The sequence below is a fragment of the Harpia harpyja genome, chromosome Z (assembly GCF_026419915.1).
Source record: "Harpia harpyja isolate bHarHar1 chromosome Z, bHarHar1 primary haplotype, whole genome shotgun sequence".
NCBI classification, from domain to species: Eukaryota; Metazoa; Chordata; class Aves; order Accipitriformes; family Accipitridae; genus Harpia; species Harpia harpyja.
This window is the reverse complement of record NC_068969.1, coordinates 30625480-30641303: the sequence shown is the minus strand read 5'-3', so window position 1 is coordinate 30641303 and position 15824 is coordinate 30625480. Positions and strand designations below refer to the sequence as shown.

At 37.8% G+C, this 15824-nt stretch overlaps 1 protein-coding gene across 2 annotated transcripts in view; it reads left to right on the top strand.

The window, feature by feature from the left end:
* ADGRV1 (adhesion G protein-coupled receptor V1) overlaps positions 1-15824 on the top strand; it is a 295859-nt gene that overhangs the window by 234762 nt on the left and 45273 nt on the right. For both annotated transcript variants that reach the window (XM_052777368.1, XM_052777366.1), the window contains one exon: positions 5347-5504. In XM_052777368.1, coding sequence (XP_052633328.1) covers positions 5347-5504 — 158 coding nt within the window. The remainder of the gene's footprint in view (positions 1-5346; positions 5505-15824) is intronic.

The window sequence follows — 15824 nt, the reverse complement described above, 5'->3', positions numbered from 1 at the left end:
AAATATCATCATCTAGAATGAGTTCAGAAAAGACATTTTAGTTTTTGTTATGTTGCTTAGATACAGGTCATACACAATTTGCTGCAGATAATTTGTAAGATTAGCAACTTTTTAGCAAGTAATTTTTTGCAAAAAATGCTTCCATTGTCTGGCCTGCTCTGCACTTAGTAGAAAATTGTGGAGCATGTTCTAAGAAGAAATATGAAGTGCCAACTCAAAGGTAATGTAGCCTTCTTCCGCAGCAAAGCCAAGATCTGGAACAGAGCAAGTTGCTTTTTAAGAAAGCCCAGAATGTGTGAATGTCTAGAAGTGTGTGTAGATCATAACCCAGCTTGCCTGTTTTCATTTTTTAGCATTGTCTCATCTATTTTGTGAAGAATTTGCTGAGTGAGCATGAATAAGTGATTCAGGCTTTGCCTTTTGTTAGATTATTTTAGGTACAGAGATTTCTTTCTCTAAATGGAGGTGATGAAATACAAATGTAAGCGCAAATTCATGTGTCTGACCTTTGCCTTTTACTTTCGTGATGTAACATGCACAATATGAGCAAACTCACATGGTGCCACAATTGCCTGTTCTCTATGCTAGGCTGCCCACCAACCAGCTGTGCCTTTTGAAGCAAGGGAGAAGCTCAAGAGTTGTCGAGGTTTCCGCCCAGATTAAATAACAATAATGAAAATTAAAAACATAACAAATTAAAAAATAGGAACAACAATAGTAATAATAATAATCTAGGTCTATCTCTGGAGAGAAACTCACATGACAAGTAGAAGTCAAAAGGTTAGCTGTCTGCTGACAAAACTAAATGAGAACACCGGGCATTTGATAGACAAGAACACTTCCAATTTTTGTCAAACTTAAGTTTCCATAGTTTCAAGATGCACTTGAAGGAGATTGTCCTTAGAATTCAAGTTATGGCAATAACAGAATGAAACTGTCTTTAACACATTGAGTTATTTTAAATCTTTCTCACTTAGAAAGGAACAAAATATGTCAGTCCTTTCATTGAATACCTTCCTGAATTTTTAAATAGTCCTTATTGCCTTAGCAATATTGCTTGTTTTTTTTTTCTTTTTCCTTTTTTAATACTAATTATGTAATTGTGTTGGCAAATAGTTCCAGTATACATCTTTTCAGCTGTTTTCTCTTTTTCCTTTAAAAGTATTAGAAAAATAAAAGAGGGCCTTCCATATCTTATGTAGCTGGAATACCTCTCCAGATTTTAGGAAATGTTATGGTTTAAGAGATCACAGAAGGCTTTACAAAGACACTTAAAGGGTCAGATAAACATGCTTCACCCCCTTGAGACGAAAGCAAGCCTAGCAATCCCTTTTTATAGATTAGAAGGGAAAAAAAAATCAAAACCAAGGTAAAGCCCTGATTCTGGCTGGCCAATAAGTGAGGTCATTTTAGTCAATGAATTGATTTAAATGTATATGATTTTCTGAGATTACGTTTTTCCCAAAAGGAAGATGATATTGTCTGTTAATTTGTATGTCCTAATCTCTCTGTTTATTGTATTTAAAAGTATCAATTTAGATTTAATGAACATCTTCAGTAGTTCTCAAAAGAGAAAAAAGAATCTTATATATTACAGCTGTTTCTCATCATTCTAGTCATGGCAAAAAATATGTAAAGTAAGAGTCTTATTTCTTCATACTGAAGGAAAAAACCTAACATATTTTCTGTATTTTTTTTTTTTCAGTTCTAAAATGATTAACAAATCATTACATACTAGTATGGATTTGTACCTTGGAGAAGACACATTCTAGAGAATTCTTTCTAAAATTATTTCTAGCCTTTTTCATAGAATTATAACAGATACAGACCTACACAGAGCTTTGGATAATGAGTTTAATATTCTCATAAGTTGGAAAAAAAAAAATTTGTAAATTAGAAACATTTGAGATGGAAGTAGAGTGCTGTTTATGGGAAAAGTGACACCGTGAGTGGAGTAGGAGATTGGGAGGCTACCACAGGGAGTCTTGAAGGTAATGTAAATGAATTACTTTAGTGAAAGAGAAGTACTTGGAGTAGTGAAAGAGAATCAGCCAATGGGTATATATTACTGTTGTGGTTTACCAGAGACATTTATAGTAATCAAAACAAAATCAGGGATCAAAACAAAGTCAGTGGTCAGAACAAAGTGGTCAAAACATAATCAAAGATGGACCCTCCAGTCAGGTAACAATAGTCAAGAAGGGCAAGAGTGGAGGCAGCTTGAGACAAAAGCTAAATAGTTGACTTTTCAATGCCAGAGGAGATATAAGCTGGTAGCAAACCTCAAAACAGTCAGGAAAAAAAAAAAAAGTATGATTTGGTAATAGAAAGTGTTAATAGGAAGTCACAGAAACTTGGTAATAAAATGGCAGTCTCTGAAGAAGCTAACAGTGTTTGATTTTTTGTTGTCCCCATTGCACAAGGCATGTATTTCAACAGGTAGCTGTATTTGGTTTTTTGCTATTACTCAGATTCAAAATAAGCAAAACAAAAACCTTACAGTTACTTGCCCAAGAAAGAAATACAAAAAAACTTCATTATGCACAATGGCTCTGTCTTTCGTGGATTAAAGACTTACTTTGCAAAGTCTAGTGCATGTTTTAAAAAAAACAAAACAACCAAACTTGCTTGAAGGCTATACTGCAGGAGATAATGTTTTTCTTTAAACAAGTAAGGTTTGTAATTATGTAGTTCATTCCAGTTTCCACATCAGTCTTTGTAGGCCTTTTTCTGTAGAATAGTTGTGTTCTGGAACACCAGTTTAGTTGATGTTTTGGGACAATTTTCTCCTATTCCCGTCCAATGCTAGAAATACGAGACACACAGTAGCTCCATGTGACAAATGTGTCATGGTAATGGAATAATAAATGTGTGCCCCTAGTGTCAAGTATCATGAATATTTTCAGTTGGTCCCTATAATGATATGCCATATGATTTCCAACATGAAAGATCTTTCAACATATATCATCACACTACTATATGTGAATAAAAAGTACAGAAAATAGTGGTCGTCGCTGAATTGCTCACCATTGCTTTCAAGAAAAAAATCCAAAGTAAGCTTTGTAGGTTAATACAGCTTTCTGTACTTCATGGCTACATAACTTTTCAGTGTCTTTTTTCAAGAAAGTACCTAGGGGTATTAGTAAAAGTGATCCAGCTCTGTGGGTTTTCATTTTTATGCAGCATTCACTAACTGAATATAAAGGAGTGGTCACAGAAAACTTTGAAGACGTTCAGATAGTTTTTGAAATCTCTGAAATACAAAAATGTATCAAATTGAAAAAAAATTACAGGTTTCAGAACATAAATATGATTTTATAGAAGACTATATTTTTACTAAGATTCTTGGCTTCAGTATAATCATTAAAAGCAGCACCGGTTATGGTAACGTGCCTTCATGTCTTAATGCTAATTAGGCCCATTCAAGATTACATTTGGGGAACAGAAATAACTTTCATGCCTAAGAAATATTAAAAATTAGAAGGATGAAATGGATCAGATGTTGTGTCCAGGAAACAACCGTGTTGCCAGCAGGTCGAGGAAGGTGATCCTTCCCCTCTGCTCAGCACTGGTGAGGTCACACTTGGAGTGCTGGCTCCAGTTCTGCACTCCCCAGTAAAAGAGAGACAGGGACAGACTGTACAGAGTCCAACAAAAGGCCACCAAGATGGGTAAGGGAGTGGGGCGTCTCTCCTGTGAGGAAAGGATGAGAGTGTTGGGATTGTTCAGCCTGGAGAAGAGAAGGCTCAGGGGGATCTTTTTAATGTATGTAAATACCTGAAGGGTGGGTGCAAAGAGGATGGAGCCAGGTGGTGGTTTCAGTGGTGCCCAGTGACAGGCCCAGAGGCAATGGGCACAAATTGAAACACAGGAGACTCCATCTGAACATCAGGAAACACTTTTTTCACTGTGAGGGTGACCGAGCACTGGCACAGGTTGCCCAGAGAGGTCATGGAGTCTCCATTCTTGGAGCTATTAAAAACCCATCTAGACACAGTCCTGGGCAACCAGCTCTATGTGTTCATGCTTGATTAGGGGGTTTGGGAAAGATGACGTCCAGCAGTCCCTTCCCACCTCAACCATTCTATGATTCTGTGAAACAAACACCTTTAATTGCAATAGAGAGTTCCTATCTTCCCTGTTGCTTACTTGCTCAGTGATCTTAATCAGGTGGCAGCTCAGCTTGGTGTCAGACTGTGCCTATACTTTCTGAAGAGAGTTGTAGAAGGTATCTAGATTCTGCTGGAAATGATTTTGGGATTCACTGAGTGTTCCTGACTGATAGTCTGGAAGAGCTGACATAGAATGCAGTCTTGACTTGCCGGGCAGAGTATGCATGTCCGCCTAAGCAACCCCAGAAGGTATACAAGTGAAACATGTACCCAGGCTCTTCTCAGATGTATATTATACCAGCATTGACTCCAAGCTTATTTAGCAGAGCTGACTGACCTGACAAACAGAAAGGCTGGGTAAGTTACACCCTCTTAATAGGGATAGCAGTGACCACATACTCTCTAGACATACTGACTCCTGAGCCGTCCCTTGGGCTGCTCTGTTGTGCGTCATCTCTAGAGTAGGTCAGTGGCTGTAAAGCACATAGTGATCTCCAGGGAGTTCACAGAAAACCCTGATCTCTCATACTGTTGAGAGCTCTCTTTAACTATCATCTCCATATCCTTCAAGTCATCATCTTATATGCGTAATTTGACTATTTTCAGGAATAACTCATGTTCCTGTCACATCTTTATAAATAATTATAACTTTAATAAATGGAAAGGGTAAGGAGAGACAGGACAATTTAAAAAAAAAATGGGAGGGAGCGAGCATTTGGCTTCAGTGTGCGAATGACATATAATTTCCAACAACTTGAGGAGGAATAGTTATCTTGCCTTTAAGACTTGTTCATTTATTTAAAAAATATATTTCTCAAAATTTAATTTGTGGTTTCAGGAGCTAAGTATAGAAAATTGCATAATGCCCTTTTAGACTTTGGTGACTAAGAGTGATCATGTTAAATGGATATAGCATGCATGGAGTTTGTTAAAATATAATTTGTTCCATTGCAACAGTTTAAATCTCTCCAACTCTCTCCAGCTGGCTAGGCTAAAATATAACATGCATACTTCTAAGGTGCAAATGTCATATTCCTTAAGATGTGATGAGGAGATAAGAACCAACAGAGCCCAATGCATCCTATCAAGGTTACTCTGGGAATAGAGTTAAAGACTTTATGGTTTGTAAAGCCCATCCTTCTTCAAAAACATTTGGTTTTGAAATTTCACTCATGACTGCTCAAGGTGTCTCTTACGTTTATCAACAGCATTTCTTTCCATTTTTTTCCATCAGGTGTTTCATTCCAAATGCCTACGCTGCTCTCTTCACCGCTGCTCTGGTGCCATTAATGTGCTTGGTAGTGGTTTTTGTGGTGTTCATCCACGCCTACCAGGTGACCCCACAATGGAAAGCGTACGACGATATTTTCAGAGGAAGAACAAATGCTGCAGGTATGATTTGTTGGCTACCCTTGCGCAAACAAGTTGGACTTTCAGAACAGTACTGACTGTTCTCGCCAGTTCAGAAAACCCCACTAGAAACCACAGTTCAATAGATACCTACACACTTGTTTAATATTAAGCATGCTAGTGGTCCCTTTGAAGTCAGTGAAAGTACTTTAATAGTGAATGTTATGCAGATGCTTAACTGTCTTAGGAGGATAAAAACCTGTTAAACCCAAACCAAGAAATTATTATCACTGGTTATGTCTAGTCTAGTGAAGAGAACAGCAATAAAACAACACCGCCCTGCTTGGAGCACGGTGTCCCTGTGCCCGTCTTTGTCTGGGGGTACTGAACAGCCCTCTCCCAGGGATGGCTGGGGCTGCTCAGGAGCAGTGATTGCCTGTGTGCGGGGCAGCGATAACGTAGAAACCCCCACTGTGCTCCTCTGCTCGGCCCCAGGCGAGGAGCACGGCTCCTGGCCCTTGTGTTTTGCAGTATATTCGGTGGCTGCGCAGTCACGCGCAGGCTGCATGTTGGAGTATTTGGAATTAATGCCTCTGTTTTCAAATTTCCTAGTGCTATTCGCAGCTGAAACGTGCTTGAAAGAAAAGATCTGTCTCGTGCAAAACAGGAAGTATCGGTCGGTCTCCTCTGTTAGAACAATTTCAAATACAATAATGTTCCCAAAATAAAGTTGCAGCAGTTCAGAGAAATACCATAATAATAGGACACTCTGTGGGAAGCTTAGAATATTTCTTTTGTTTTCATGGTGTTTTTGGAAAATAATTGAGTTTTATAAACAAGTGCAAATATACAGACTTTAATAAAAGTGTATCTATTTTCTCCCTGACTGCATGAAGTCAGTTAGATTTTATAAACTTGTGAAAGATTCTTGAATCATTTTTCCCAGTTCATTAAATAAATGTCATCTGAACTTAAAAGGGACAGTGGATTATTAAAAAATTCCATGGAGCAGCCCAGTGCTTGTAACTGTTCAGATTTATAAAGAGTAGCTGTCTTGTTCAAATGCTTAAATTTGCAGTAATGTTTTTATTATGAAATGAGGGGGGGGGTATTTTTTTTAACATTTGGGTTATAGAAATATATTCATTTTATGAGAAAATGAAAATAATTATTAAATATTTATTATCTGGGCATTTCTTCAGGTATTAATTTCTTTCTTAGTGACAAAATGTCAGCTTGACTAAGAGCTATATGAATTTGGATAAGGTCTGATAAACACAGCTTATAAGTATGATACTCAAGACCTTAGTTGCACTTTACTCTTTCATTTCTTTCTGGTATAAAAGGGACTGCCTGGAGCAATCACAAAGGTGGCTCCTTATTCAGTCTTGAATAATACAGTTTATTTATTTATAAATAACTTTTTTTCGTATCTCTAAGGATGGAGATTCCATATTCATATGTTGAAGGTTAGGGCTTGTCTCAGAGCAGTTAAACTAAGGAAAAAAAATACTGAATTTTGAAACAATACCATAAATGAAGACAGCATGCAAAATGGCAGAAAGTACTAATAGGAGTTATATCTATATGACATAAAGACATGAAATAATAGGGTTGAAACAAAAGTTTGTTTGATTTAACATAGGATTCAGAGTGTTTTCATTCTCCAGTAAAATGGTATAGAGAATGCTGGGGTCTCAGAAGAAAAGGAAAAAAAAAAATCAGGAAGAGATATGTTCAGTAAAATGTCACTAAGAGCTTTTTTTTTTTAAAAGGCAGGTTGTAACTTTTACTACATGTGCACCTGCAAGGCAAACTGGCGTTTTGCTACCATAGGGCATTTGCAAGCACAAATGAAAGTACCTCATGCAGTGTGAGTGAGATCAAGTTGGAGAGAGGCTGTTTTAGAGAAGAAAAAGAGCTGCCTGCTGAGGTTTATGGTGCCTGGGGTTGTATAAGGGCTCTCTGTGTAGCTGTGTTTATAGTGTAAGCTTCCAGAAAGAAAGGCTGGTGATTTCTGTAGTTTGTAATGTTGCCTATAACTACATAACATGGTACTAACTGTTAACTAAAGGCCTCTGACTTTCTGACTGAATATTTCTGTCTGAAATTTGAGATGGTGGTAGTGTATTTACATTATTTTTAATCTTTCATGGGTATATTGTGCTTTTAAAGACATATTCGAAGGCAGTTTGCAGTGGTGAGACCTATTACCACTTTTAAATTTTGAATCTTACCATATGACCCACTCTTTGGAGAAGTTCACTTCACTGACTCCATGTTCTTACAAGCTCAGTGGGAGCAGCTCCTGCTTCAGTGCTGTTATTGCAACCACCTCAGAGGGTGCTGTGGGAAACAACATTTTTCATAACGACAAAGTTGCCTGCAGTCAGCTGTGTGCTGCTTCTGCAACAGAGAGGGGGTCCTGGATCACACCCCTACCGAGTTCTGGCTTCAGTGAGACTTACGAGATCCTATGGGGTAGGGAGGTCTCTGTTTCATCCAAAATGAGAGGAAAGGTGGAGCTACCAAGCAACAGTTGCCTATGTTTAGTGTCTTATTCTAGCTTGTCTCTGGCTGTCATCCCCATACTGATTTAGTCACGGTTCAGTCAACCACAACAATGAATTCCTACAGCAGAAAAAACCTTTCCCAGCCTCCAGCCCAAGATTCGGCACCCAAAATTCTCCACTTCAAACAGTGCAGTAAGTAATGAAAAAAAAAAAAAGAAAAAAAAAAAAAGAAAATCACTGCTTTGGAAAACTGTCTGCTCTCCATTAGTTACCTTTTCTAGAGAGAGAATAGAATTCCAGGTGAATGACACTGTAAACAATTCTGACATATCAAGAGTAGAGAGCTGTAAATGTAGACAAAAATATTTTTAAATATGGTTTTACTTTTACTAGTAATTGTGGACACCTGTTCATGATTCTATGATTGAAATTCCAGAGAGGAAAGGGTACTGCAGAAAGGAAAAAGTGGCATATATAGGCATGTAATTATCATTTATACATAGATATTCATACAAACACCTATTTGCATGTGAATATTTGAACTAGTAGTGTTTATTCCCTTTCTGGGAGTCATTCAGTTAGAAGATAGTTAGAAATGCAGTGTGATGCAGGTGACAGCATGTGGATTCTGCAATAATTCATGCAAAACATTACTGAATGTTGTCAATAAAAATAAAATAGTAAGGTCACTGTCTTGCATATTACCATAAAACAGAAAAAGGTGTTGGATATGCAGATTTGAAAGAAAAAAGAATTGTTATCTGGCTTCTGAGTGTATATTCTTTTGGTCATTTCACAGATTGTAGGAAAAGCCTCTTAACCTATAGCTGGTAATTCTGAAGTTCCATATTTGTCATCTCTACCTGAGAAAGGCTGTTACTAACTTCAATAGAAATTTAATAGGAATAGAAACAGTAAAGTTCATCCTCATTTGTAGTGTATAATGTTTTTTTATCAAATAAATTGAATATGCAAGTGGCTACGTTAAAACTTGAGTCAAATTTTTTTCTTACTTTCTTTTCTCCTATTGTTGGAATACTCTGAACCTTACCTTGCAAAGAAGGTTCATCTTGAACTACCCAGAATCACAGAATCATAGAATGGTTTGGATTGGATAGGACCCTCAAAGATCATCTAGTCCAACCCCCTTGCCATGGGCAGGGACATCTTCCACTAGATCACATTGCTTAAAGTCCTGTCCAACCTGACCTTGAACACTTCCGAAGATGGGACATCCACAACTTCTCTGGACAACCTGTTCCCATGTCTTACCACCCTCATTGTAAAAAAATTTCTTCCTTTTTTCTATTCTAAATCTACCCTCTTTCAGTTTAAAACCATTGCCCCTTGTCCTGTCACTACAGGCCCCAGTAAAAAGTCTTTCTTTGTCTTTTTTATAAACCCTTTTAAATATTGAAAGGCTGCACTAAGCTGTCCTCAGAGCCTTCTCTTCTCCACAGTGAACAAGCCTAACTCTCAGCCTTCCCTCACAGGAGAGGTGTTCCATCCCTCTGATCATTTTTGTGTCCCTCCTCTGGACCTGCTTTCACAGGTCCCTGTCTCTCCTGTGCTGAGGACCCCAGAGCTGGAGGCAGTACTGCAGGTGGGTCTCACCAGAGCGGAGCAGAGGGGCAGAATCCCCTCCCTCCACCTGCTGGCTACCCTGCTTTGGATGCAGCCCAGGATACAGTTGGCTTCCTGGGCTGCAAACACACATTGCTGGCTCATGTCCAGCTTTTCATCCTCCAGTATCCCCAAATCCTTCTCGGCAGGGCTGCTCTCAATTCTTCATTTCCCAGTCTGCACTGATACTGGTGATTGCCCCATCCCGGGTACAGGACCTTGCACTTGGCCTTGTTGAACTTCATGAGGTTCACGTGGGCCCACTTCTCCAGGCTGTCAAGGTCCCTCTGGATGGCATCTCGTTCCTCAAGCATATCAGCTACACCACTCAGCTTGGTGTCATCCACAAACTTCCTGAGGGCACACCCAGTTCCACTCTCTCTGTCATTAATAAAGATATTGAACAGTACCGGTCCCAGTGTGGACCCCTGAAGGACACCACTTGTTACTGATCTGCATTCGGACACTGAGCTCTTGACTGCAATTTTTTGGATGTGGCCATCCAGCCAATTCCTTATCCATCAAGTAGTCCATCCATCAAACCCATATCTCCCCAATTCAGAGACAAGGATATTGTGTGGAACCATGCCAAAGGCCTCAGAGAAGTTAAGATAGATGACATCAGTTGCTCTTCCCTTATCTACCAACGCAGTCACTCCTTCTTAGAGGGCCACCAGATCAGTCTTCTACAGCTGTTAGAATAAATTCTGCCTGCTGTAGTAAAACATCTTCCTGAACTTAGGTAACAGTACTGTGTTTTACTATTTTCTGTCTGTAGGAGCAGAGAGTTTGTTGTTACCCACACTAAAGGGGACTTCCACGTGTTTTTGTTACTAAGAGCAGAACAACAATGCTGGCTTTCACCATATGTATCTAAGAGAAAAATTTTGCCCCTTGGTAACTGCAAAGATGATCTGTTTGTATATGGTTGTATAGTTTCCTGGAAAACTATAGGATGGAATTGGGGTATTTCACATACATTTATACACAGATATTCATTTATTAGTTGTACCTCCTTTTCTGTCATGCATATATTCTTCCTAGTCCTCTAGATTTATCCTGGGTACTCTTGCATAGAGTCACATCTCTCATACCCTGTTCTTGTAGTTTCCAGGCTTGCAAGAAACTATCATGACCCAAGGACAGCTAGGCCAGCAAAATTCTGCTTTTAGTAATTCTTGTCAATTCCTTTGGCAGTGGTCTGTGATATTACCAGAGAGCTTATCATACTCTTTTCTTATGCCTGGGATATCACTGTAAAAGAATATGATTAAAACTGGGTTGTAGTGGAGAATAAACACAAATAAATAGCATTTGCCAAATCCTAACTTGAGCAATATGCACACTTCTCATTGCCCTGTCTGGAACACCAAATGTGTGAGGTTGCCCTCTCGTTCTTTTTTGCTGCTCCAGAATTTCTCTGTTACTAGTCCTGTTGTTTTACATGGTGATTGATACAGCTTGCTTAGGTCAGGGAATATTCCTCAACAGTAGAAGGCTAGAAGAAAGGGCAGTGGGAGAGTCAAGAATTAATTTTCCCTTAGAGCAGGCAGCTTTTCCTCCTCAAAAGTGAGTGTTGGAAAATAGTGTGAATGTCAACTCTTTGAATACAAAGAATGTCAAGCTTACCTCTAGTATACTCTTTCAAAGATATGCATTGCATTTGCTAGAAAAGAGGCGTCAGTTTGAACTGATTCAGTTTGCCAGCCTTTCAGCAAACATGTTCTGTTGACTGATTATTCTGCTATATATAGAAATTAACTTCTCAAAAGTTAACCTTGACGTGAGCCAAGTCAGAAATGTGCATTGGATAAACAGCCTCTGGGTGAACTAATATTTAAGTTTGCAACAAGAAAGATGGCTTTTGAAAGAAATCAGGTGGTATAAAGCAGGATGGTTGTATTTGGCTGAAATAACAGGAGGCTGAAATAGGCATATATAAGAGAAGATTGTTTTTTCTTGACAGTCCTAATAATAGGCAAATACAGAAATTGGTGATGAATAAGACAGCAATCCAATATACATCATTTTATTTTCCAACTGTTTGCTAACCTTTCATAATTTCACAAAAAGATTTGAAAATATAACAGAAAAATTTGAATTGAAAAATCACCTGCATTTTTTTCTGATAATACCTTTGTGAATAGATGACCTCCATTTATTGAACAACATGTAGTGGCATAATTTTCGTGCCCTACACATAAATACGCAGTAGAACTTACCTGATTCAAGTATCATCATTGTAAATGTGCCAGAATTAATTTAAAGATTAAAACTTTATGTTGCCAAAATAGAGCTTCATGAAGAATGCCTTAGATATTTAGCCGTAAAATTTTAACTACCTTCTTGCGTGTTTCTTCATATAAACTTCTTCAATATATTTATTGTCTTAGTAGTATGCAAGTCCTGATCATGACAGAACATGTTGGGATGGTCCACCTATACCTACTACCATCTGATCGTCTCAAGAAACAAATAAGCCATACAAAATGCAAGTGCAGGACATTCCAACCATACTTTTGTGCTCAAGACAGGGCTTTTGATTCTAAGTGAGAATGTGTTTCTAAACGTGTAGTTACATGTCTACCTTATCCTGTGAGCTGTATGCTAAAATCTTTATCTCGAATTATAAGATACATATCATGTATCTAAGAGAATTGAAGGAACAGTGAATTGCAGAACTGCTTTCATCTTGACATGACAATATGCATCTAGAAATCAAGAACCAGATGTTGGCTACCTCTGAACTAAGAGTTATGCACTGTATTCAGAATATTCATCACAGTCACACATTGGATATAATATCTTAGTCTTCGTAGTGCTCCAGGGGCTTTTTTTTTTTTTTTTTTTGTAATTAGGAGAAAAACAAATCTTTGCCTCTGAGATTTTTACAAATACAGTTAAGGCAAAATGCACAAGCACAATTACAAGCTGAAATAAAGAAAAAAGATCTGAATAAGATAACAACTTAAATGCATCATCTGCACCCATGTAATTTAGATTGTTTGCACTGTGCTTCACATGCCCAAATTAGCTTTCTTCCTTTAAAGAAATCTGCAGAAGCAAGTTAATTTGCATGAGTTATGCCTGTACAGTTGTGAATTTAGCACTCATTGAATATTTTGCATAATACTTCTAAATAGTTTTATTAAATGGAGATAAGTAGGTTTAAATTTTTCTTTCTTTTTTGATTTGCTGTTGTTCTGGGATTCGCTGTGTTCCCTGAATAACAGCAATAGCATAAGCTATAATAAGATGCCTCATCTTTCATTTGATTATACCATAAAAATTGTCTTAAAGATGTATGAGAAAGTTTGCAGAAAAACTGAGATTTAGTGGAAAGGTTAAAGAGCCCAGGCTTCTATGATTTTGCACTAGTGATGTAGTCTTTGCACTTAATGGGAGGTGTGCTTCTCTTATAGGAGGTATTCTTTAATTTCAAACTCTTTTTTGCCACAAGGAGCAGCAGATCAAAAAATATAAATGAATCAAAAATAATATTTTAACAGGTTTGCTGCTTCCTATTTTTACAAATTATCAATGAACAATTTTGTCCAATTGGATTTCATGGACACGTACCTACCACCTTTCTGTTCTTCAGTATCAGCTAGTGTTAAATTCTGCACATCTCTCACATTCCCAATCTGGAATCAGCGGCTTTGTCATGAGTCACTGATTGCATGGTGGTGGTGGTGGTGGTATTTTCTCCTTTGAACGCTATGAGGAAATCTGTTAGCTTCTTTATTTTGGCCACAAAATCCTGTTACCAAACTCCTTTTCTACAGTAGTTGTCGAAAGCAATTGAAAATGGAGCCAGCAGGATTTGGAACACTGTTATTCAAGCTTATTTTAAAAAAAATTGTGTTCATGGCATTTTCATAGTTCTGTTGCTAAGTTTAACCCATGACTTCTTAAGCAATAGTCTGTATTTATTTTACTAATTTAGGTCTCCCTCAAATTGGTGAAATTCTGTGAAGCAATACATTCTCCCCAATCATTTAGGAAAAAATATTTGTAGACATCTTTCAGGTTTTGCAGTAGGTCTTCATGTCTATCCAAGAACAATTAAAAGTAATTAAAATTGCATTATCAGTTTAACAACCTAAGGGGAAGACACCTAGTAAATATTTATAGGTAAACTCAGAAGATCATTAAAGCCATATTATTTAATTGCTTCTTTTATTGACTTTCCTATTTTTAGAAAAAAAAAAAAATTAAACATTTCAGGCAATAGAAAAAGACATACTATGGGCCAACACAGTGGTAAGAATACAAACATTTTGATACATTATGAAAGCATAGTGCATTCTTTGTTTTCCATAGTTAAATGATCTAGATGCTTGCTGCAAAGACATACTCAGCATTACACTTCAGAGTTTTAATATTATTTAATAATTTCCAGTTTTCTTGATTTCTATTTAATTTAACATTTGTCACTGCTCAGACTCATTGTCCTGGAGAATTTTATCTATAATATCAGGTATAGAAGGAAGAAAACCTTCAGGTAGGCTACCTGACAGTTTTGTAATGAAACAGACTGAATACATAAAGTTAAGGAGTAGTTCTAACTCTACAGACAGAAGAAACAGAAAATTGGCAATTTCAGAATATGAAGTTTATTTTCTTTTGAATTATATGTCTATTCTAGGAAGAAGATAATGTATTATCTTCTGAAATATATAATTCAACTTGAAAAGTTATGCTTTTTTCTGGGCACCAACTGCAAAAACATCATCAAAACCCACCTGCTTGACTGAACGTGGTATCCTGAAGGGACTAATCCTGGTGTCCTGAAGAGAGTTCCAGTGCTGGCAATCCATAAAAGCAGTGTGTTGTGCTTCTAGTTCATTTCAGTTACTTTTCCTCATGGTGCTACAGATTTTCTCCAGAGCAATGAGCTGATCATAGTTTCACAGGGCTTATGACTTATTTCTGTTTTGATGCCTTTGTTCAACTGAGGTTTTAGTTCATTCACATAGTAGGTTTTCTTTCTGCCCAAGTGTTCATCCATTTTTTTTCCTAACTGTATAGTATAAAATATATAGCAAGAAGGCATTTTTAAAGAACCTTTTACTATGCACCGTGGGCAGTTGTTGACTAGAATTGTGCAGGAGGATTTCCATTGCTGCTTCCCTCCCTGGTAAAATAGGTTGTGGCAGGCACCGTCAAAGTATTCTTTCATAATCAGTAGGCACTACACAGGGATAACAGAGGTTAGCCGTGTGAACTGTCCCATCATTAGGTGAAATTACAATGACATATACGAAACCACCTCAATCTTCAACTTGCCATTAGGTGAACCATCACAGGTGTGACAGTGGATCGCGATGGGGAACACTGCAAGGCTCTTCGTTGTCTTCTGGTTCCTCTTTGCAGCTGTTTCCACTTTTTTCATTTCCTTCCTCCTTGTCCTCCCAGCCTTGGACTACCAAGAGGCCACACAGCTCTTAGTGCTGACAGGTGCAGGGTCAGAGGTTGATGCGTATCTCCTTGCCATGCTTTCCAAAATAGGTGTATCCTGCATATGAAGGCAGTTAGTATACAGGATGCATTTGACACTGGAAAATTATTTCTCCTTTTCTCTTTTTTTCTTTCTCTGCAGTGTCTGAACCAGCACTATTCAACTGGCAGAATCTATTCCAGGCCCCAGCTATGAATAAATTTTAGGCAGTCTCATCCTGTGTTGTAAAATTTAGTATTTCTCACCATTTTTCCAGTCCTTTCGGGCACATAGATGTGACAACCGTTGCAGTTCTCATTTCTGAAGAAGTCATGCAGAGGCTGACCGGATCACAGTCCTGTGGTAGTAAACTTCTTTGTGGACTTCAGTAAGCTGCTGCTTGGGTTGCAGTAGGTGTAGGTGTAGACACATAAGCCTCATCATCAGATTATTTCTCTTCATGGGTCAGTACAGCACAGCAGAAAATAAAACTGTCACCATAGTCTTTCTTTTCTCTGTGGGGTTTATTTCAGAAATATAAAATTGTGTGGGTTTATTTTGTTACAGATTTAAAACCACTGTAGGTGAAATCATAGCTGTTTGGAAATGTTCTGGGTTTTTTGTTTCCTTCTATTTCTTATTCTTGCTTCTGCTGTAAGGAAACCAAACAACAAATGCAGGGCTGACACATATTTCAGCTGAGTGATCTGGCATTTTATTATCTGAATCTTATGCCATTCCTGTGGAGTTCCTTGTCACTGGATACTCTGAATTATGAAAGTTCAC